Source organism: Denticeps clupeoides, chromosome 13 (genome assembly GCF_900700375.1).
Source record: "Denticeps clupeoides chromosome 13, fDenClu1.1, whole genome shotgun sequence".
Classification (NCBI taxonomy): domain Eukaryota; kingdom Metazoa; phylum Chordata; class Actinopteri; order Clupeiformes; family Denticipitidae; genus Denticeps; species Denticeps clupeoides.
The window spans coordinates 10,920,576-10,942,390 of NC_041719.1; the positions used below are offsets into that span (position 1 = coordinate 10,920,576).

The 21,815-nt window shown below is 46.9% G+C and overlaps 1 protein-coding gene across 4 annotated transcripts in view; it reads left to right on the forward strand.

Moving 5' to 3' along the window:
- The window catches only part of opa1 (OPA1 mitochondrial dynamin like GTPase), a 32,808-nt gene extending 12,666 nt beyond the window's left edge, over nucleotides 1–20,142 (forward strand). For all 4 annotated transcript variants that reach the window (XM_029001101.1, XM_029001103.1, XM_029001102.1 and 1 more), the window contains 12 exons: nucleotides 315–379; nucleotides 474–550; nucleotides 1,212–1,377; nucleotides 1,487–1,639; nucleotides 1,991–2,099; nucleotides 2,400–2,479; nucleotides 2,588–2,728; nucleotides 2,830–2,946; nucleotides 3,027–3,120; nucleotides 3,304–3,414; nucleotides 18,360–18,432; nucleotides 18,526–20,142. In XM_029001101.1, coding sequence (XP_028856934.1) covers nucleotides 315–379; nucleotides 474–550; nucleotides 1,212–1,377; nucleotides 1,487–1,639; nucleotides 1,991–2,099; nucleotides 2,400–2,479; nucleotides 2,588–2,728; nucleotides 2,830–2,946; nucleotides 3,027–3,120; nucleotides 3,304–3,414; nucleotides 18,360–18,424 — 1,178 coding nt within the window. In that variant the 3' untranslated portion in view covers nucleotides 18,425–18,432; nucleotides 18,526–20,142. The remainder of the gene's footprint in view (nucleotides 1–314; nucleotides 380–473; nucleotides 551–1,211; nucleotides 1,378–1,486; nucleotides 1,640–1,990; nucleotides 2,100–2,399; nucleotides 2,480–2,587; nucleotides 2,729–2,829; nucleotides 2,947–3,026; nucleotides 3,121–3,303; nucleotides 3,415–18,359; nucleotides 18,433–18,525) is intronic.
- Nucleotides 20,143–21,815: the final 1,673 nt, after the last annotated feature.

Genomic DNA, 21,815 nt, shown 5'->3' on the forward strand with positions numbered 1-21,815 from the left:
CACTGTGCCAAGTCTGGACCAATAACCGGAGCAATTAGCGTCAGTTTGCCTGTGCGAGCGCATGGGGCCAGACTGCAGGCCCCCCCATGTGAGGGGAGTGTCGCAAAGCCCGGAGAGGCGTTCATCAAATCCGCACACTCCACTCTCGCCACATCGATCCAGGCCGTGGCGCCAACTCTGGGGTCTCCCAAGAGGGTTTTTAAAGCCATGGCATGGAGAGAGAGTGAGAGAAACACAGACTGGGAGGGATGGTAGAAAGTTATGAGGCTCTTGAAGTGTCCCTCTTTCTCACCACTTCGCTTCCTTCCCAACAGCTTCTCGTTTTAACTTGGAGACGGAATGGAAGAACAACTACCCACGCTTGCGCGAACTGGATCGGGTAAGACTGGGCTCCTGATTGATTTTTTTACATTTTCATTTTTAGCATGTGCCAGTGTGCGTTTCGCTTACCCGTGTGTGCTTCTCTTCTCCAGAACGAACTCTTTGAAAAGGCGAAGAATGAAATCTTGGATGAAGTGATAAGCATGAGTCAGGTCACTCCAAAACATTGGCAAGTACTGAGCACAGTATAGGAGCACATTCATCACAGTCGTTACCCTGCGTCTTTCAGCCCCCTTCCCCCTGAGTTGCACCAACCAATTAATCCACCGCCTCTCCCTCGCTCTGCGCCCGTAAGGCTGCTCCGACCACTCTCGGCAGGGCCAGCGGCGCGCTACCAGCCGAAATAGACTAGGCGAGAAGCGAGCCGGAGCCCCAGCGAGCTCCATCAGGCTCGCGATCAATGGCGTGATGAATGGTGGGGAGGCTCCGGCGGCCCGCGGTAGTTGGTGGTATTGGAGATTCGCGTATTGATACACGGAGGCAGAACAAAGCGACGAGGAAACTGAAATATGAGCGAGCGCTTGTGATAAATGAGCACGGCCCTCCTTTCGCTGCCTCTGGGAGTTGGTCCGATTGTCGTGGTGCTCCCGGTCCCAGCAGTCCCTCTATGTATATCATCCGAGTTTTAATATCCATCTTAATTATGTGAAGCAGCCTTTTCCTCACTAGATTGAACGATCTTCTAGAGGATCAGACGGTTGTAGCTCCTGTGACTCCTCTGAATTGTGTCTTGGGACACAAAAGGTCAAACAGGGTGAATACCACCTGAGCTGGTGGCATAATTAGCTAAACTAAATATTTTTTCTTTCTTTTGACCTCCTGACCTGCAGGGAGTCCATTCTGCAGAAGAAGCTGTGGGAGAGAGTCTCCACTCACGTCATTGAGAACATCTATCTCCCCGCAGCCCAGACTATGGACTCAGGAACCTTTAACACGACTGTGGACATTAAGCTCAAGCAGTGGACTGATAAGCAGTTGCCCCACAAAGCTCTGGAGGTAGTTTACTGCAGCACTGTTTAATTTCTGCAATCTTTCTTCAACAAAGTGACCATGCAAGACTTTCTGATTCATACGTTGTCTGTATTGCCTTGTTCACACGTCACAGGTTGCCTGGGAGACATTGCAGGAAGAATTTGCACGGTTCATGGCAGAGTACAAAGGGAAGGACCAGGATGACATCTTTGATAAGTTGAAGGAGGCCGTTAAGGAGGAGAGCATCAAACGTCACAAGTGGAATGAGCGTGCTATGGACAGCCTGGTATAGAGCTTCTTGCTGGTGTCTCCTGATCTTATCATTACATAACATTTAGTGTTTTTTTTTTAAAGCAGTGTCATTTTTATTTTGGGATATGGGATAGTTCTGATAACAGAGACAGGACAGGACCTTTCAATCAAGTGTTTTGAATTGAACTTTGAATTTAATATTTCAGGAAAAATTGCTTGTCAAGTTCTTATTTAGGAATGTTAAGTAGTCACACAGATAGTTTTGGCATTTTTTTGGTACCATTCAACCATTGTAGCTTGGGCTACACTTGTGCATGCCAAATTGAGGATAATGAATATGGGTGCATGAATGTGTAGGTTGAAACCTTTCTTTGTGTTGCTGCAGAGGGTAATTCAGCACAATGCCCTGGAGGACCGCTCCATCACAGACAAGCCCCAATGGGACGCTGCCATCCAGTTCATGGAAGAGACTCTGCAATCTCGACTCAAAGACAGTAAGGCTGTCATTTACATTTACAGCATTTTTCACACGCCTTTATCCAGAGAGGCTTACAATCTGTAGTTACAGGGACAGTCCCCCCTGGAGACACTCAGGGTTAAGTGTCTTGCTCAGGGACACAATTCTAGTTAGTGAGTTTTAAACCTGTGACTTTGTGTCTTCTGACACAGGCAAGTCTTTTTCCCACTAGGCTACTGCTCATGAATAGGAGATTCACCCTACACCTTTGGTGGTGTGATGGTATCATTTCAGTTCTGCAATCAAATTCCTTATGATTGACTTTGTCCTCTGTCAGCTGAGTCCGTTATTCATGACATGGTGGGTCCAGACTGGAAGCAGCGGTGGACGAGCTGGACGAACCGATCTCCAGATCAGGTGTGGAATACTATAAATCATGTAAAGCTGTAATTTATATTACGTTGTTGTATTATGTTATTTTCTTTTTTTCCAACTGTGACATATCTGGTGTCTTGCTTCTTACAGCATGTTCGAAATGAAACCAAAAACGAGCTTGAACGGCTGCTTAAGCTTCATGAGGACCACACCGCCTACCTAGCCAATGACGAGGTCACCACAGTCCGTAAAAACCTGGAGGCACGTGGAGTTGAGGTGGACCCTGTCCTGGTAGGACCTATTAACTTTACAACTATTACACTACCAATCTTTCTGCAGTATGGTGCCTGGGTACCTGGCTCTCATGTGCTGTTCCTCAACTCCTGTCGCAGATCAAGGACACTTGGCACCAGCTGTACCGGAGACACTTCCTTCAAAAGGCTTTGTTCCACTGTAACCTCTGCCGCCGAGGCTTCTACTACTACCAGAGGCACTTTGTGGATTCCGAGGTAGACGGTCTACCTGTTCCTGTTGGTTGAGTTCCAGTCGCAGATTGCAGTGCGCTTAAGTGCACGTGTTTGTCCTGCAGTTGGAGTGTAATGACGTTGTGCTGTTCTGGAGGATTCAGCGCATGCTGGGAATCACTGCAAACACACTTAGACAGCAGCTCACCAACACAGAAGGTACGTCACTGCGGCACCTCAACATCATGTAGACACGCAGCGTCTCACTGCAGTGTTTGCTGTGGTGCTGGCAGACTGCACACTGAGATCAGACACATGTGCTGTAGCCGCCACTGACTGGAACCATTTAGGAATACCGATAGCATCATTTCCTCTGTCTGTGTGTGTGTCTGTGTGATGCAGTTCGGCGTCTGGAGAAGAACGTGAAGGAGGTTCTGGAAGATTTTGGAGAGGACAATGAGAGAAAGACGCAGCTGATCACAGGGCGCAGAGTTCAGCTGGCGGAGGACCTCAGTAAGTCTGCTGTAGTTCAACTCGCTTGCATCATAGGGGTCTAAAACAAACTCCTGCCAAGAGAACAAAAACGAACCACTCAGCCAGAAACTTCATTTTCTTTTTGAAGTTGCTTCATAATTTAAGATATATATAGCTTAATATAATATAGATATAAATGTCTTAATTTACAAAGCAACTTCAAAAAGAAATACAATTTCTGACTGAGTGGTTAGTATATTTGTTTTAGATACATAAAGCATTAAGTTTGTACTGTTTCATGTGAAATCTACATTTTTAATGACTAATGTTTAGAGTTTAGTGCATTCTGAGTAAATAACCTTATAGGTTGAGTTTAATCCTCCTTAATCAGTATTTTGGCAAATTATAATCCCTGAACCATTTTTAATTGCCTGGACATTAATGCAGCGTTTGATGTCACTTTGCCCACTAGATGTCAGTACTGTTATGGAAAAGCGTAGCATGTTGAAGTTACACCATGTTGGGTTCTTGCATTTCCGCTCAATTTTATGTTCATTTCATTACTTATATTTATTATGTTACTTCCATTTTTTCCTGTAACAGCCCATTTAGAAAACATCTGTTCATGAGCTGTATATTTAAAAAGTTAAATGTACCTAATAACCTTACAAGTCATATCAACTTTCATTCACTAATTGCTGCTTTAGTCCCCGATAGTGGGTTAAGTGGGGGTGTCTGAAGATTTCATACATTTATGTGCAATTGTAGCCATGTATTTTCGATCATTAGGCTACTGCCAGCATTTATTTAATTTGTTTTGGACAGTCTACTTGATAAACTTTTTTGAATGGTGAATCACATCTGAGTGTTGTTTTCCACACTGAACTGAATTGTTTCAGCCAAATTTTCAGGGCTGAGTGTGATGTCACCACCTTCAGCAGCTTGTGTCAGGGTACCTCCTGATAAGGTTTATTTCTGATTCCAGACAGCTGTGCGTGCTGTTGAATCTCTCTATCCTCTTATTTTAGGCTGGGGCCGGACACTTTAATTGGTGCTCGCTGTGGAGGAGGTGTTGGGGGTTGTAGTGCAGAGGTGGGGGTTCTGTGGGAGCTCCTGGCTGCGCTCTGCTTGAGGCCTGTCATGTCCACTGCCTTGGTAACTGTTAAACAGCCGTTTTATTAAGGCAGCAATTTGTGGAGGCTAGGCAGGCCCAGACCTGAGCTCTCAGTATGAAACACACACACACACGAGAAATGAGGAGAAACCTAACAAGGCCTCTGCCCTTAATGAGCATTTCTGTTCTATGCTTTAGGCAAACTGCCTCCTTCTTTTTTTTTCTTTTTGCCCCACCAGTGAAGAGTGACGCTCTCAGACAGCTTTGAGGGCCTGTTGATGTTATCAAGGAGGCTCTGTCTCACTCATCAGGTCACCTAAGTGTCCGCAAAGTAGCCTGTAGAGCAAGTGGAATTCTGACCACAGATCAGTACATGTAAAAAAAATAAAAACTTTGGTGTGTACCTGCATCTTAGACATCCACAGACCTGTACAGTTCATGTTTTTGATATCACATCATGTGATTTACTATTATGCACCAGAGAAAGGGCATGGTATTTTCTTTCTTTAAATTCTATGACATGATCCTGACTACTGGCCACATGCACTAGTCTGTTTAAGTGTACGTGATTTCTGAATCATATTGAAGTAAGAAGCGCACCATGCTCATCCACCATCCTCATCTCTAATACATATGTAATCATACTCCAGTAGCCAGTCAGTTTGTTCTGTAGACAAATGAAGCAAATCTTTGCTAATGGGGATGTGCGTCACAAAGGAAAGCAGGTGGCTGAGATGGCGCCATGTGGGACATAAAGGGCCTGTGTTGCCCACACACTGTTCGTTTGGGTCAGTCAGGGGTAAGGTGCCCTTTACTTTGGGGACACAGTTGGAGGCGGGACCCTGCTGTTCACTCCGCAGGTTTCCAAATTCTGCGCAGCAATGGATTCCTCAGCCGTTGGCCACAACGCGCCTGAGCAAACAGCCAACTGCGGACAGCACAAAGAACGGGGGTGACCTCTCGACCGGTGGCCACTGTGCCAATAATGACAAGCCTGGACATGTGTGTCTCTGCAGGGCTGCCCAGCCTGTTGCTAGCACACAGAAAACACTCCAGAGCGCTCGCCACCGGTTATTGATGTTTAGAGAGTGAGTGAGCGGAGAACAGACCATCAAAGGAGGCAGAAAGAAATAGCTGATGCGCAGCGTGAGGGCTGCTAAGTGCTCTAACATAATTGAGGGAGCATGAAGGAGAGATGCTGCCAAACACACACACATGCAGTACTGATGGGCGCCTGTATAAAAAAAAAATCTTCTCGATTCACATCTCACTTCTGTGTGAGTCAAAAACAGCAACATTTCCTTGCCTCGGCTCAGATATTGTGCCATGTGACCCTGAAGGTTAAGGAATTTCACCAGTCGCGGGTCGAGTTTAAACACTCAAAATCAAACCATCACATTTAAAGACAGGGGCAAAAATAATGTCCTGCAGTTGTTTCAGTTTAGAAACAGTTATAACTTGGCCCAGTTGGGCCAACCAAAAAAAGTTAATGGTGAATTGCACAGCTTTACTCTCACTCACACGCTACTTTACTTTACTTTACTTGACGGACGCTTTTATCCAAAGCGACTTACACCAGCAATTCCATAGCTTGTCAGTTACAAAACTGACAAGAGCCCTGATAAGGCCTAACTTGTCAAGAATAGAATATGTTAGGAAATTGTTAGATGCTAGACACACACAGACGTGTGTGTGTGTGTGCGTATTAGACTCTTTTTGAAATACCTTTTAAACAAGTGAGGTGGTGGTAGTCTCGGCTAGTCGAATGGAGCAGGGCAAGTCATTCCACCAGCCAGGGACAACAAAGGAGAATAGATTCGATTGGGATCGGAGACCCCTTGAAGAGGGGTTTTATTTTATTTTTAGTCTCATTTCATTTGCAGATCTGAGAGGGCGTGCAGGAGTGTAGTTAACTAATAACACTTTCCATATCCGCTGCCGGAACCCGTCCCATCAACAGTTTACAGGGCTCTAGACTATCTTTTTGCACTGGTATACATAACTTTTTTCTTAGGTGCAATAACACAGAGTTGGGTGCATCAAATTTTGGGTGCATGAAAATAAAACAGACAGTTTTACAGGTTCATTTTTTTTCTTTCTTTTTAAATAATTGTGCATATTGACTTGTAAATGATTAACTAACAATCTTGTTAACATAAAGTTCTTTATTTGAAGCACATTTCGACAAGAAAAGGTAACTTACTGAAAATGTGTTGGTGCTTAAAGTGCTTCACTGAGCTGAAATTAAAACAAGATAAATGACTATGAAAACTGATATTCAAAATGACTAGTAACACATGCGAAACCTGTTAGTACAGTCATGTTGGTTGGCAGCCGCCTCCACAATAATGTCTGGTTCAGGCTTTTAAAAAGAAGTACTTGTCTGGCCCAGGAATATCACCAAGTGCACTTTATATAGATATATTTTTATGGCTCGTCAGTATGACGCACAAACTACATATCCCATAATGCAGTGCACACTTCATTGACAAACCAATGGTGGTTTGGTGGCTGAAGCATGAAAAAAGAATTACGGGCTGCTTCACATCACATTTGCCGTAGATGTGAAAACTGCTCCTGTACAGATTCAGCTTCAGTTTAAAGAGTGCATTCAGCAAGGCAACTGAAGCACTGCATTAAGGGATCTGTAGTTTGTGTGTTATCAGCACTTCATATTGTTTGTGTGTTATCAGCACTTCATAATAATAGATCTATATAGAGTGATCTTGCCAGATGTGGCACCCAGGCTCGAGTTTGATGCCCCTGCTCTGTGGTTGCATCCACTCCATCTGACTGGTCCAGGCTACTCTCCCCTCTCTGTCTGACTGCCACACGCACACTTTCAGGAATATCTGAGGCACGGCCAATCATAGGCGAACCCCGTCCGTCATGGTCTCTGATTGGCTTAGAATATGTTATGGGCATTCAGAGTTTTTTCCCCCTAAGGACTGGGCGCACCATTGAGAAATTAGGTGACACTCTAGAGCCCTGATCTTGTTCAGTACTTTTTCCGGTCATATGTACTGATTGTAAACCTTACCTTTAAAAAAATCACGCCCTCAATGGTAGGTAAAATGTTTTCTTAATTACAGCCATTAACAATGTTAAAGGATATTTAAATTGTCACCACGATTCCTGTTGCCAAATCCAAAAAGCCTGAGTTTTTCAATTGCTGTTAAAAAAATGGTTTATCGCACCATATTTTATAATGTTAATAAACTGTAATGTTAAGAATGATTTTGTCTAATTTGAAACATCTAATTTGGCCAGTGTTTCTTGTTGAGCTGTTTGTGTGAAACTCAGCAGCTCCCAGACGTCCGGGCAGCGCCCAGCACTGACATCTCGGCCGCCAGACCCTGATCGAGGAGCTTGCTTCACCTCCTCTTCCCCTGGGTCGAGTGCTCATGCATCCCCTCGGGGGAGGAAGACAGTAGGGAGGGAGGGAAAAGAGATAGACGGAGGGAGGCAGCCGCCTGTCAGAAGCAGAGCCAGGACTCCTCTTTATTATTTATTCATTTTTTTGGAAACAACGCAGGCAGGAATTCCTCAGCCCTGCCTGGTCTTGTGTCTTTTTTTTTTTTTTTTTTTCTGCGAGGGTTGGCATTGTGCTCGGCGCGCTCGCGCTGCGTTTGAAGTGCAATGAGAGAACGTCTGCTGCAGCTCGCTGAGACCACCCTACCAGCGGCCGCGCCCTGTCCGACCCGCTGCAGCAGGATTTATGGTAGCCCATGAACAAATTCTGATTTTCCAGCTAATCCCACTGAGAGGGAATATTAATTATGAGGCCGGTTCCGGCCAAGAAGGTGGGGTTGCATGCTTAAGTGCAGACGCCGGATGATAGAATGTTTTTTTTTTTTTTTTTTTTTTTTTTTTTTTGGGGAAACCCAAATTTCCGAACCCTCCCTTGCATTGGCACCAAAAAGGGCATCTGGTCCAGGCTTGTGCCGATCAACATTCCTGCGAGGTACTCTGTACGGAAGTGGGAAAGGGGAGCTGCACGTGTCTTATGGGGGATTTCTGCGGGGTGTGATGAACTCGGCGAAGTGCTGCCTGACCGCCGGGCTGTCACTCAAACTACTTTATGGAAACTACTCATGACTGCGGCTGAATCCCCAGCTTTTGATTGGCTCATGATATGCCTGGCAATTTAGTGAATGCGGTGAGTTTGAGCTCTTTCTGAACGCGGCCCGCTGCTCTCTGACTTCACACTTCGTTGGACCGAAGACGGCGAGGTCCGAATTCGGGGTGCTTTTCACCTCGCCTGGCAGATTGTGGAAACGTGGTGTGCTATCCCCCACCCCCGCAAGACCGAACAGGAGGCACCCAAGCTCGAGTTTGATGCCCCTGCTCTAATCTGTGGCTACAACCACTCCATCTGACTGGTCCAGGCCACTCACCCCTCTCTGTCCGACTGCCAGGAATATCTGAGGCACGGCCAATCATAGGCGAACCCCGTCCTTCATGATCTCTGATTGGCTTAGAATATGTTATGGGCATTCAGAGTTTTCCCCCTAAGGACTGGGCGCACCATTGAGAAATTAGGTGACACTCTAGAGCCCTGATCTTGTTCAGTACTTTTTCCTGTCATATGTACTGATTGTAAACCTTACCTTTAAAAAAAACATGTCCTCAATGGTGGGTAAAAATCTTTCTTAATTACAGTTAACAGTGTTACAAGATGTTTACTCAACCTACTCACTCAAACTACTCATGACTGCGGCTGAATCCCCAGCTTTTGATTGGCTCATGGTAGACCAGGCAATTTAGAGTATGCGGTGAGTTTGAGCTCTTTCTGAACGCGGCCCGCTGCTCTCTGACTTCACACTTCGTTGGACCGAAGACGGCGAGGTCCGAATTCGGGGTGCTTTTCACCTCCCCTCAGATTTATCTCTGCACAGATGTTCTGGCAGGGCCTGGCAGATAGTGGAAACGTGCGCTGCCCACCTTGCAAGACCGAACAGGAGAAGATTCCTAATCAGAGCGGAGAGAGGGTGGAGTTTCCAAAAGGGGATCGCTGAGAGCACCTTCCTCAGCACTCTCTCTTTTCTCCCACTCCTCCTTTACCTTCCCCTCTGGGGAGAGCTGTATTGATTTCAGGAGAGGGCTGGCGGCAGGCTGGGAGTTGACCTCCGGGTCAGGTGGTTAAAGCCCCGGGCTGTGAGGTTTACTGGTCCCGCAGGTGTGTGTGTGTGTGTGTGTGTGTGAGTGTGACCTGCTCCTCACCTGTCTGCCTGCTCGGGAAGGCTAACTGGTGCACTTCCCCCTGACAAAGGCAAACGCTCCCCCTCGGGCTGAGTGTGGGGGTGAGTCTGGAGTCGAGCGTGATTTGCCCCTACTCGCAAGCCGGCATAGTTCTGCTCTGGTTGCGGCGTGTTTGAGGTGGGCGGCTGTGGGCGTACGTGCAGGGCTGCGTTCAGGCCTGCCGCTACTGCGCTCCATCTGTGGACCAAGTTCAGTGTGTGTGTGTGTGTGTGTGTGTGTGTGTGTGAGAGAGAGAGAGAGAAGCGTGTTAAGCGCGAGGGGAACCGTGTGCCAGAACAGCTGCATGGCTCCGTTCCTGCGCTGGAGCGCGGCCCGCCGTTAATGTGCGACTGCAGGCGCGTCAGGAGGCGGCCGAATGGGCGCTGCTTTCCTTTACCTAACAGGCTCCATTCAGCGAGGGCAGCTGAACGCCAGCGGCTGCCGTCCCCGCCTCCGCCAGCCTTGTGACAGAGGGACTGTTGTTACCGCGCGTTCTCAGGGTGTGTTTTATGTCGGAAAATTACTGCGTAAACTGCCGCAGTGATTATCTTTTTCCAGCTCGTTGCGGTCATTTGGGGTCCGTCCAAACGGTCTTACAGCGCAACTTTTTCTAATTTATTTCCACTCAAGCTTTGTGGCAAACTCTTTTTTTTTTTTTTTTTTTGGGGTGGCACTAGCAGTTTACCCAAAAAATGCCAGTGATACCGCACCGTTCTGCACTCCACTTTACCGTAACCTACCTGGACTGAGCCCAGTGGACCCTGGTCAGGAGCCGTTTTACCACTGAAGGGAACCTGACTACATTTACATTTATGTCATTTACCAGACGCCCTTATCCAAAGCGACTTACAATCAGGGACAGTCCCCCTGGACTTACAGTCAGTAGTGACAGGGACAGTCCCCCTGGAGACACTCTTGTTCAGGGATGCAATGGTAGAAAGTGGGGCGAGTGGGGCGAGTGTGTTACCCCACTAGGCTACTACCACCACACTGCCGGTAAACGTAGTTTGAAAAATGTGTCTGTACGCAGATTTTAGATGTCCTCCTCACTGACTGTGTTCTTGAAGATGACTTCTCCTCTTCAAATCACCAAAATTTTTTTTTATTTTTGCACCATTGTGACACTTTTGTTGGTGGTTCCAAAATGTTGCATCATAAGGCTGAGAAGGGTTTAGAACAAATAGAACACTCTATATATATACGGGGAAACTCTCTATATATATATATATATATGAGTTTCCCCGTAAGAGAACCCCAGGAGTTAATGATGTTTTAATGATGTTTTTCTGAACAAAACGTAAGAAGGGAGGAGCCCGTTGGGATGACCAACAGCTCTCACACATCCTACTTCCTATTTAAGCCCCCTCCTGTCAATATGACATGTGCTTTATCAACTCTTTATACTGTGCGAGTTTAGGACTAATCTCTTGTGGACAGTCAGTTTTGATAGTCTTGTTTTTTTTTTTTTTTTTTTTTTTGGACTGATGGATTTTGTCCGCTCCTAGATCATGAGGGGTTTGCTCCCTGTGGTCTGCGGTCAGGAGGTGTGCTTTCCAGTCCGGTTCTCACCCTTTCGTTTGTGGGCTTCCCACGCTCCTTTCATCCCCTCTTTCCTTCCTTCCCCTAAAAAAAGGTTCGCAAATACTCCCTCGCTTCCTCTGGCCTCGCTGGTGATGGATACTGTATTAGCGTGGCTCAGTGTTTAAACTGGGCGTGGGGCAGGCGCTATAGCCTGTGAGACAGGCCGCCTTTAAATGCATAGGCTGCTCTGATTATGATACGAATCATTATACTACTAATTTACTCTGTATACTACTAATTTACTCTGTATTGTGCGTTATCAACCAGTTTAAACATGGATGACCAATGCAATTTGAAGTAAGCACCGCTCATAAAATTGGGGCAGTGGTGGCTTAGCGGTTTAAGGAAGCGGCCCCGTAATCAGAAGGTTGCCGTTTAGAATCCCGATCCGCCAAAGTGCCACCAAGGTGCCACTGAGCAAAGCACCGTCCCCACACACTGCTCCCCGGGCGCCTGTCATGGCTGCCCACTGCTCACTCAGGGTGATGGGTTAAATGCAGAGGACAAATTTCACTGTGTGTGCACCGGGTGCAGTGCTGCTGTGTATCACATGTGACAATCACTTCACTTCAAATAAAAACTTTTAAAAAGGACTTTCACAAGCTCCACCGAAGCATGTAAATTACTTCATATACACCAGTAAAAACTCCATGTCACCACTAATCTTTCCTGGTGCTTTAAGATATCAATTGAGAGTCAAACCATCCAAAATATAGAAATAACAACAGCGACTTCAGATCTTCAGAACCATTATTATTCAGTTATTACGTATACCTAATACAGTACTGACAGACTTGTTCCTTCAGACTAGCAGGAATATTATTATTTTTTAAAAATATATTGCTATTGTAGGAGGGATCATTTAAGGCAAAATAAAACCATTAAGTACGTATATTCATAACAACAATGACTGGTCTCTGTCTGTTTTAAAAGCCTGTCACAAGAACATCAGTTAGACAGTGGAAATAACCTGATGCTAAACGGAAGATAACTCATCCGGATCTCTTCAGAGAATTTTTTTTTTTTGGGGGGGTTCCAAAGACAGGGACTCATTAGAAACAGATTTGGTTCCAATTTCTGCCATCAGCCGTGCGGTGGGAGACGTCCAGTCCCGTTGCAGGTCCGCTTTCATCTGTGGCCAAGTCTCCTTCCCTCACAGCCCTTTACATCACTCTCCCTTGTCCCCTCTCCTGCTCCCTCACACATGTTCCCGCCCCACACAGGGCTCCCCGTGGCTCTGATGGTAAAAGCACATGTCGGCCGTGTGACAGAAAGATGTTTATGTCGCTCCCCGACAGGGGCGGAGGAAACGGCTTCCGTCCGTTAAACAGCTGGAGCAGCGCTCCATCCTGCACCAATCCCCACACCCACCCAAACGGTCTGGCGGCCTACTGCAGACTCGCCTCTCCCCCATAAATCTCTCAGCGCCGGCCCGACACACCTCCCCAGAAACCCACGCGCAGCTGGAAACCATAGAAACAGAGGGGTGTGGTGACGCATGGCGGGGAGCAGCCGTGGGTGTTTGTGTCCCACTGTCCGTTCTCACCGTTCGGCAGCCCCCTGAGGGCTCATTTCCACGGGCTCCAGCTGTCAATCAGGCTCTCAGCTCCGGCCCTGCCCTGTGACAACAGGAAGAAACACGGTTCCTCCCTCGCACGGCAAAAATAGGGCCGCCGTCTCCAGACGTCAGCGGAGCAGCAAGGGGCTGTTATTCTCGAAGCTTTTCAAGGCCGTGCGTGTGCGTGTGTGTGTGTGTGTGTGTGTGTGTGTGTGTGCGCGCGTGCGTGCATACATGCATGTGTTCATATCATAATGTGGGAAACAGGCCATTTTTTTAAGGAATGATGGGACAGATTTTTCTGGTCCCCACAAGAAAAGTTTATTTACAAAAGCTAGAAATTTGTGTGATTGGATTCTTAAGTGAACTTTAAAACTCTGGTTGTGTTTAGGCAGAGAAAAGTCTTGTTACACGGAGGTGCTTGAATGTCTATAATGTGTATATTGCACATTGATTACCTACAGGCACCCACATAATGTATAATAAGCACGGGACGTTGGGACTGAAAGGGCATCTGGTGTCTGCTGATGATGGAGTGTTAAGGAATGGTCCTGCTCAGCCAGGGGAACGTTTCTGCAGCCATTGCAGCTGGACTCTTGTTTGTTGTAACTGTGAAACGGGGGGAGTTGTGTGTGTGTGTGTGTGTGTGTGTGTGTGTGTGTGTGTTTGTGAAGGCCGTTCGGGGTCACCGCTGTGGTCTGATAAGACTGACACAGGGTTATTAGAGCAAGCTCTGGCATAAACAGGCTCATTCATACACACCTCTTTCTGAGGAATTCACGCTGACCCTCAGTCTCTTTCTCACACCCTTTGTTACGAACACACACACACTCGTGCAAAGGCTGAGGCAGGCATGACCTACACTTAGTGTTTAATTACAGGGCAGACATGTGTGGCACTGCACAGGCAAGTCCCAGTGCAAAAACGCCCGCAGGACAATACAGATAGAGAAAGTCTGTTTCTGTGTGTGTGTGTGTGTGTGTGTGTGTGTGAGTGTGTGAGTGCAGGGTGGTCTACACACCTGGATTGGTGTAGGTTGGGCTCGGCTCTCCTCAGTACCCTGCGGCGGGCTGGATTTATGGACCTGTGTGTGTGAATAGGGGCATCGTTGCAGATTTTGTAGCTTTGGGCTGGTGGCCAGTGATGAGGTCACGGCACTCGAAATCGTTTATCAGGAGTCCGGTGGCACTTCGTCACCAAAAGGACCCCCCCCCCATTCTTCCCGGTACCCAGTCCAGGGGTCTTGCATCGCCCTTTCTTTGCAGCTTGTCGGCACCTTCTCCCTCGATTTCTTCTGACGTCTCGGATAAATGCTCTGAGGTCATGTTCCCGTTTGTGCTGAGTGCCTGTTCAGTTTAATAACCTCTGGCAGTGCTGATGTCTTATCCTTGAGTGTTTTGACCAAAGAAAAATCCCCACATCTTTGGGCTCTTTCTGTACCTCCCTCCCTCTCTCAGTCTCTCTGTCTTATATTTCATTTGAGCCTCTGGTTGAACCCGGGCCTGGTCGTCTGCTGAGCGGCAGCCCACTCTCAGGCATCTGGTTTTGAGATACGCCCGAAGGGCTGATTTGTGGGATGGTGGCTTGAGCCATGTTGTCTTGTTGACATGCAGTTTTTATGTGGCACCTCTGCTCTGCCTCCCGTGTGCTTTTATAGGGTGTTCTGCAGGATGGATTTAAACACGGATCACAGCGCCATCGGGGGGTTTTCTGCTGATTACATTAAAAAGGCCAGGAGCTCTACATGTTTGGTAGAACTGCTACCCTTAACAGTGCATGTGACCTGTCCCAGGTCAAGAGAGGCACGGAGAAGATGAAAATTTACATTTAGAGCATTTATCAGACGCCCTTATCCAGAGCGACTTACAATCATTAGTTACAGGGACGGTCCCTTGCTCAGGGACACAATGGTAGTTAGTGGGATTTGAACCTGGGTCTTCTGGTTCATAGGCGAGTGTGTTACCCACTAGGCTACTACCAAACACACACACACATAATGAGATTATGCGCTGCACTACATTTATTTGTCCATCGGAGCGCCTGAAATAAAACTGTTGTGTTTTGGGTGGGTGGTAATTGTCCTGAGACATCTAGCCTGATGCCAATGGAGAATGAAGGAGGTGGGTGCAACCTATTGACAGCAGTGGGTTTCTATAGTCTAGAAATCCAAGGTCTGTGTGATGGCACTATGTGTCATAGTTACAACTTTTTAGTGTATAAATATGTATTTCTCTTCCTGACACAAATAAGATGACTTATGTCTTTTTTTCCAGAGCTTGCAGTACTTTGCAGATGGTCCCTTAGCTTGGACTGTGGCTCTGCTCCACCGTAATTGTTGCAATTAAAACATATAACACACTGTTTATTGCTGACGAAAGACTGATGAGTGTAAGAACGTAACCAGCGACTTTTGGAAGCCCCCGTTCAGCTCAGCGCCCCCAGGCAAAGACGGCCCTGGGTGCATTCCGACCTACGGCGGCGTGCACTGCTGTCCCGTGCCCCGCTGCTTTATTAATGCCATGTGCAGCGCCGCAGACAGCGACGAGGCCAGTCGTCTCTGCAGCGGGGAGTTTCCCGCCGCGCTCGTGACCAGCTCATGAACTCGAGGCAGCGGAGGTGGGAGATCACTCAGATGCCAGCCGTTTACAATCTCTCCTCTGCCACTTTTTTCATTTCTCTGCCGCCTTTTCTTCTGATCTCTGGCCCACGGTCCCAACAGGAACCGCGAGAGGGGAAAACTGAGGCGTGATCTTCACCCGTCGCCGCTGACCGGCCGCTCGGCTTCACGTTTCTAATTAGACGCCGTTTAGAGGCTTTCACCCCCTACCCGCCCCAGCCTTCTGCTGCCACTGCTCCAGAGGCTTAGGGCTCTGCAGATGAGCGGTGAAAGAGATATCATTTCATGTGGAGGTCTGCCGAAGGTTCTTTCAAAGAGGGGATTGAGGGGGCTTCCTGAATGGAGAGAAAAGTCCCCTGTAAGAGAGAGAGAGACAGTGGGGGCTTCTGGGATGGGGGCCAAAGGGATTATGGGAATATTCATGACCAGATAACGGAGGGAGAGGGGCTCATGAATGAATGTGTCCAGGGGCTCATCTCTTAGGTAAACAGGATGGTAAATGGAGTTTGGGTCGCTTTCCCGCCTCGCCCTCGGCAGCAGAGGCAGAAGACACATGGCCTTTTTTCTTCACTGCTTCTCCACCACGGTGAAAAAGAAAGGCCTTGTTTCAGCCTTTAATTCAGCTGCGCAGCGCATTCTTCCTTGAAGGACAAACAGATGGTTGAGTAGAGCAGATATGAGTTTCTCACAATATCTGAGCCCTTCGGTATTTTGCCATTCAGTGTCTGAATGTGGGCCAGTGACTGAAATACATTGATTAGAACTCTGATCAAATCACAGTTCTTAATGTCTTAGTGTGTTAATATATGTAGATGAAAGTAGTCTATAATTTTTTTTATGCTACACGTGTCCAGATGCTGCCCATGTTGGCCATGCCTGAACCCACCACCTCTTTAACTTTATACTTCAGGACCATGGCCACTGCCAAATCAAACATGGACTAGAGAATGTAATTCAGGACCCACCAATACTTCACCTGTAATTATTATAGGTCTTGTTGAGTGGTGATGAGATAACAATTTCACAAATTTTATTATTTTTCTTTAGTGATTTCAGTACTAAGAGGGGCAGTACTTAAGCATTGGGTATTGATAATAAATCATATAATGCAGATTTGGTCATTTAAATGTTCCAATTGAACATTTAATAGTGTTGTCTTTTATGTTATCATTTCTTATCATTTTATTTTTGACTGCTTGCATATTGTAGAACAAGTTAACGGACGTCAGCCCCCACCATCTATAGAGCATCAGTCCATATGCGGTCCTGCACTTTGTTAATATGACACCTTGTTTTTCTTATCTACTTTGAACTTTTGGAAGATGTTTTTCTCTGGTTTAGTTTGTGGCCTGTCTTGGTTTGGGTTTCCCCCCTCACACCTGCTACCTTCTCCCAGGCCTCCATTAGTGCAGTAATCTCCTCCACCGCTGGCTATTATGCCCCAGCGTGTTAACGGCGTATCAAAGGCGGGGGAATTTCTGCTACCTGCCAGGGGAGACTGGGCAAGTGTGTATGCATTGCGTGTGTGTGTGTGCGCGTGAGGGCCTTCAGTGTTGTGTTTCAGGACTCAGAGATGACAGTATATCCACAAAGCCAGCCGTTCATCTTTCATCCCTTAGCCTTCAGCGTCTGAAGCAGCTCAGGATGGATAACCCCCGACACGAACACTTGAGACTGAGCCTCGTCGGTGTATCCAGTTACGTCCCCCCTGCTCTGACGCTGCCACCGCTGCCGCTGCCTGCAGCCTTGGCCCCCTCTGTGGGAATTTAAAACACTTGATGTGCTTTCTAATGATCAAACATTACCCTTCTATCACCCCCATCAAGTCACCTCTATCCTGCCTTCCGCAATCACCGTATCTTCATTCACGGAGCCTGAGCGGCACAATGACACGTTGTAGGTCACACACACCATGTCTGCACCGAACAAGGGAACAGCTAACAGACGGACGCAGTCCGTGCCGCGCCTCCAGCGGAGAGTGCCAAGGCGCTCGTCCGTCTGTGTGTTTGGGTGTGAATGAGTTAGAGAGTGAGTTATAATTCTCTTTCTTTGTTGTGTCACACTTTCTCTCCATGGCTTGCGTTCTCTCTTTGGCTGTAAATACCCATTTGTTTTGGGCCTGAAGGGACGGGCTTTGATGTGGTTCAGGCAGGAGTGCAACGGAACACCAGCACTTCTTCTCTGCTAGCATGGCTTCTGCCTTTTCAATGTGAGGCTTATCGATGGAGACCATCTGCTCCGCGTGTAATGGAGAGGTGGTCCATAAACCGCAGCGCACAAGTCTGTTGTTCTGCTGCAAGGAATGCCAAGTATTTGATGTATAGTCTATACCTGACAGCCTTTCTTCTCCTTGTCACACGCTGAAAGCAATACTATTACCATTCTTTTGCCGTAATGGGCTTCCGTTATGGAATGGGAGCAAAACAAGTCATATCTATTAGGACATTATTGTAATTAAATAATTGTATTAATAAATTGTTCAGATTGAGTTCATTATGTCACTATGAGAATATTTAAACTGTAATAGGTACAGTTATATGATTAGTGAAAATTAGTGAAAGTGAAGTGATTGTCATTGCCAAATGCTGTAAATGTAATTGTGAAACACTGCAGCACATCACACTGTGCACACAATGAAATGCACAATGAAGTGGGCAGCCATCACCTTGCTCAGTGGCATCTTGCTCAGTGGCACCCTCCTGATGACGGCTCTGTTCCCTGCCCCTGTTTTTAATAGTGAACTTTTTATTTGAATTAAATTTCCATGTCAGTCAAACAAATTGTAATTGAAGAGAATGGGGATATGGGTCCGACCAGTGAGTGCAGTGAGACTGCAAGCTTCTTCTAAACTTTTGTTGTTCTTCCCATCACAGAAAAAGTTCGTGAAATCCAAGAGAAACTTGAAGCTTTCATTGAAGCTCTTCACAAAGAGAAGTAGACATGCAGGTAAACGGACACTGCAGCACTTTAACCGTTAGGAACTTTCAATGTTTTGAATGCTGGTAACATTTTGAAAATACCCCATGTTCTTCTGTCCAGGCCCTTTGGAAGGACTTTCACAGAACAGAAGATGCACTGATCAGAGAAGAGCAATCGTGTTGGCCTATTGTACACGACTACTGTCCCTGCCTCATCACACACCCCATTTTAAAGTCATCAGCTTTAACATTGTCCCCCTCCCCTTGTCAAATGTACACACACATCTGTAGGGGACCTTCTAGAAGCATGTTCTATAAAAACAAGCCAAGTGAATGGCAAGCCTTTAGCTCAAAGTGCATTCTCACACTGCATGGGAAGGAGCACTTAGCAGGCTGAAAGAAGGGTCCTTACAGTCAGGAGACATTTCTTTCTTTCTTTTTTTTGGTTTTGATGTCAGAGGTTTAAAAGCACTTTGTTTTTAGCAGATACGTTGCCTGCACACAGGAATCCAGCAAAGAGGAGGGGGAAGAAAAGTCCTGTTTGCGTTCTGCTCCTCTCCTCCCTCGTTTCTGATGTACAGGTCTCTCTCTTCTCTCCCCCCTGACTCACCGCTGAGCATTTACATCTGAAGAACATCTGACATGGGGTGGGCGGAGAGAGACTGAGGCCAGAGGCATGCTGGGAAATGCCTGATGCCATCACCCTCGTCCTCCGTTCCTGTCACTTCATGGCATTTAATGTTCTCTCCTCGTCCTCCCAACTCTGCTATATGGTAATCACTAGGAGCTAGGTTCATTATTAAATAATCCTCTGATTGGTTAATAATGAGGGAAATATGTGTATTCATTATTTAATTAGTCATCATTACCTTTTATTGAACGTATCATATCAGGGATGATTCTCCTGAATCTGACATGGGGGGATCAGATCCACGTGCGTTACACTTGTAGCGGTTGGCGCATCGCCGGATGCTGAGGCTGGAGGGGTCAGGAAGCAGCTGGACTCCATACGCGTTTGGCTCAGAGGATCCGCTTCCGCCACTTTCTCTTACTCCCAGTGGCCCGGAGCGTTCCTCCTTTCTTCCGAGGAGGGGCGAGGGCGGGGCACATGCGCTGCTCCATCCGAAGGCGCATTACGTTTTTTTGTTTTTTTTTTATGTAGCTTCCATTCCCATCACGCTGCCGATCCAACAAAATAAATGTTCTCACTCTTACTAAATTACCCCCTTTTTTGCACTTATGACGCTTTGTTACTCAGAAACTGCTTGTGAATCCAGACCACTCATACAGTCTGTGTAAGTGGGTGTGTGTGTGTATATATATTATTGTTCAGTTAACGGTAAGATCAGTGAGCGGGGAAATGTCCACACGATGCTTGTAAGAGTATATTGTAGGCTTCTTCTTTTTCTTTTGTAGATTGTACCATTTGCATGTTGTACATCCAGATGTGGTTTATTTATTAAATTGGTGTTAAAGAAGAATTTCAAAGAAAATTGATGTTAATAAAAGGACACATTTCCTAGTGGACAGTGCTGGGGTTGTCCACGTCCTCTGGATCTCGTCATCCAGCCCACCGCCCTCTGTGGACGAGGTTCTGTATAAACTGCACCTTGAATTAGCATCTGGAACGAAACGATCGAGCGTAAGTGGTCTTGCTGGCCGCCGTTGTATCAAATCTCATCAAGCACTTTGTTTACTTTGTGTTTGTGTTAATACATGTGTTTTGCTTCTGTTTAAATGCGAGGATTTGATTTTTTCGTGTGTGTGTGTGTGTGTGTGTGTGTGTGTCATGTCCTGAAGCGAGCTGTTCACAGTTCCGTTGACCCCTGCCGAGCACGTAAGTGGCCTTTGCCCGGCATCTCGCAGCTCTCCGCTTCCCACCGCAGCCCCGCGCCCGAGCCGCGTCTGCTGTCAGGACCCGCACCCCGGGGCAGCGTGGGGGAGGCGGGGGCCCTCCTCCTGCATGCCTCGCCCCGGCCTGATGAATAACACTGGGGCTAAGGGTCTCTAACTGCTGGGCATCCTCTCGCTTTACACAAGGAGTCCGATTGTTGCTGGCATCTCAGCCTCGCCGGCGGGGGTGAGCGGGACGGGGAGGGTTGACAAAAGGGAAGACGAAGTAGAGGAGGAGGTGGAGGCGGCGGTGCCCGGTCGCTGTCAGCACCTGAGGGCCGCATACGCTGCCTGTTAACTCCTCTCAGACACTGAATATGCCGCCTGTTTGTTAAAGGGTGGGGGGAGAGAGAGAAAGAAGATGCAAGGGGATGGGGGAGGCGCAGGAGCTTGAAGCTAGTGCCTCCGCATCGCCTCTCAATAGATGAGCAAGAAAGTCAACCACCAGCCGAATGCCTTTGTGCTATCAGATAACTGTGCGGCGGATGGGGGAGGACACACTATATGGCCATTAGCATCTCCAAAGGCCGTCACGTTGACTAATAGTCCGGCCACAGAGGCACAGTGGCTCAGTCTGTGTTTTCGCCTATTATGTGGGTGACACAAAAGGAGCAGAAGACTGGTAAAGACCTGTCAAAAGTGGCACCGCAGCAGACGGCAACAATGCTCTTTTCCCCTCCTCTCCCCAAAGGCCGCGCTTGTTCTTTTTTTTGGAAGGGAGTTTCCAGTCTTTTTTGGGGGACTCCACTGATGGGCTTGCACTGTGAATGAGAGCTTTTTTTGGGGGGGGAATGGAAATAAATTCCATGATTCAGAGGGTGGGCAGTTTGGGCCGTGTTACCATTTGTTCACAGGCTTGTCGGAGGGACGGGACAGGACGAGACAGTCTTGTGCTGGGCCTCCGTCAGGCGATGCAGCATGAATGAACCTCCCACCCAGATCAGAGAGACCTGAATAGAGGTTAATGATTAAATCTCCCCTGTAAAGATCCTATCTTTATCATCCTAGGATCACTCACTGTACTGAAAAAATCCGCATGCATCTCCAGAAAATTAGGATTTCATGGGAAAAGGTGATTTGTTTTCATAATTAAATTAAAATGACTTCATCTTCAACCCTTAACCCCCTACAATCCCAAACAAAGACTGAAGATGTAATATAAGGTAGGACATTTATGTCATGGGCATCCTTTTTTTTTTTTTTTATATATATATTGGATGCATTAATAGTTGACCTTTTTTAATTAAATTTGAGATGCACTCATAGACAAATAACATTTGGTCTTTACTTCACTAGTTACATAAAAAACAAATAAATGTTTCTCCCACTGTACTAAATGATCTTGTCTTGATAATTAGTGGCACCTCGGTTCGGGAACAGATTTAGGCCTTAGCATTGCATATATGGACACGTACCTCAACGTTCATCACAAACCTCAACACGATCCCTCCATTTTTCACAATCCAAACTCCTCCAGACAAAAGGACTACATTTGAGTCCATTTAGGACTAAAATTTG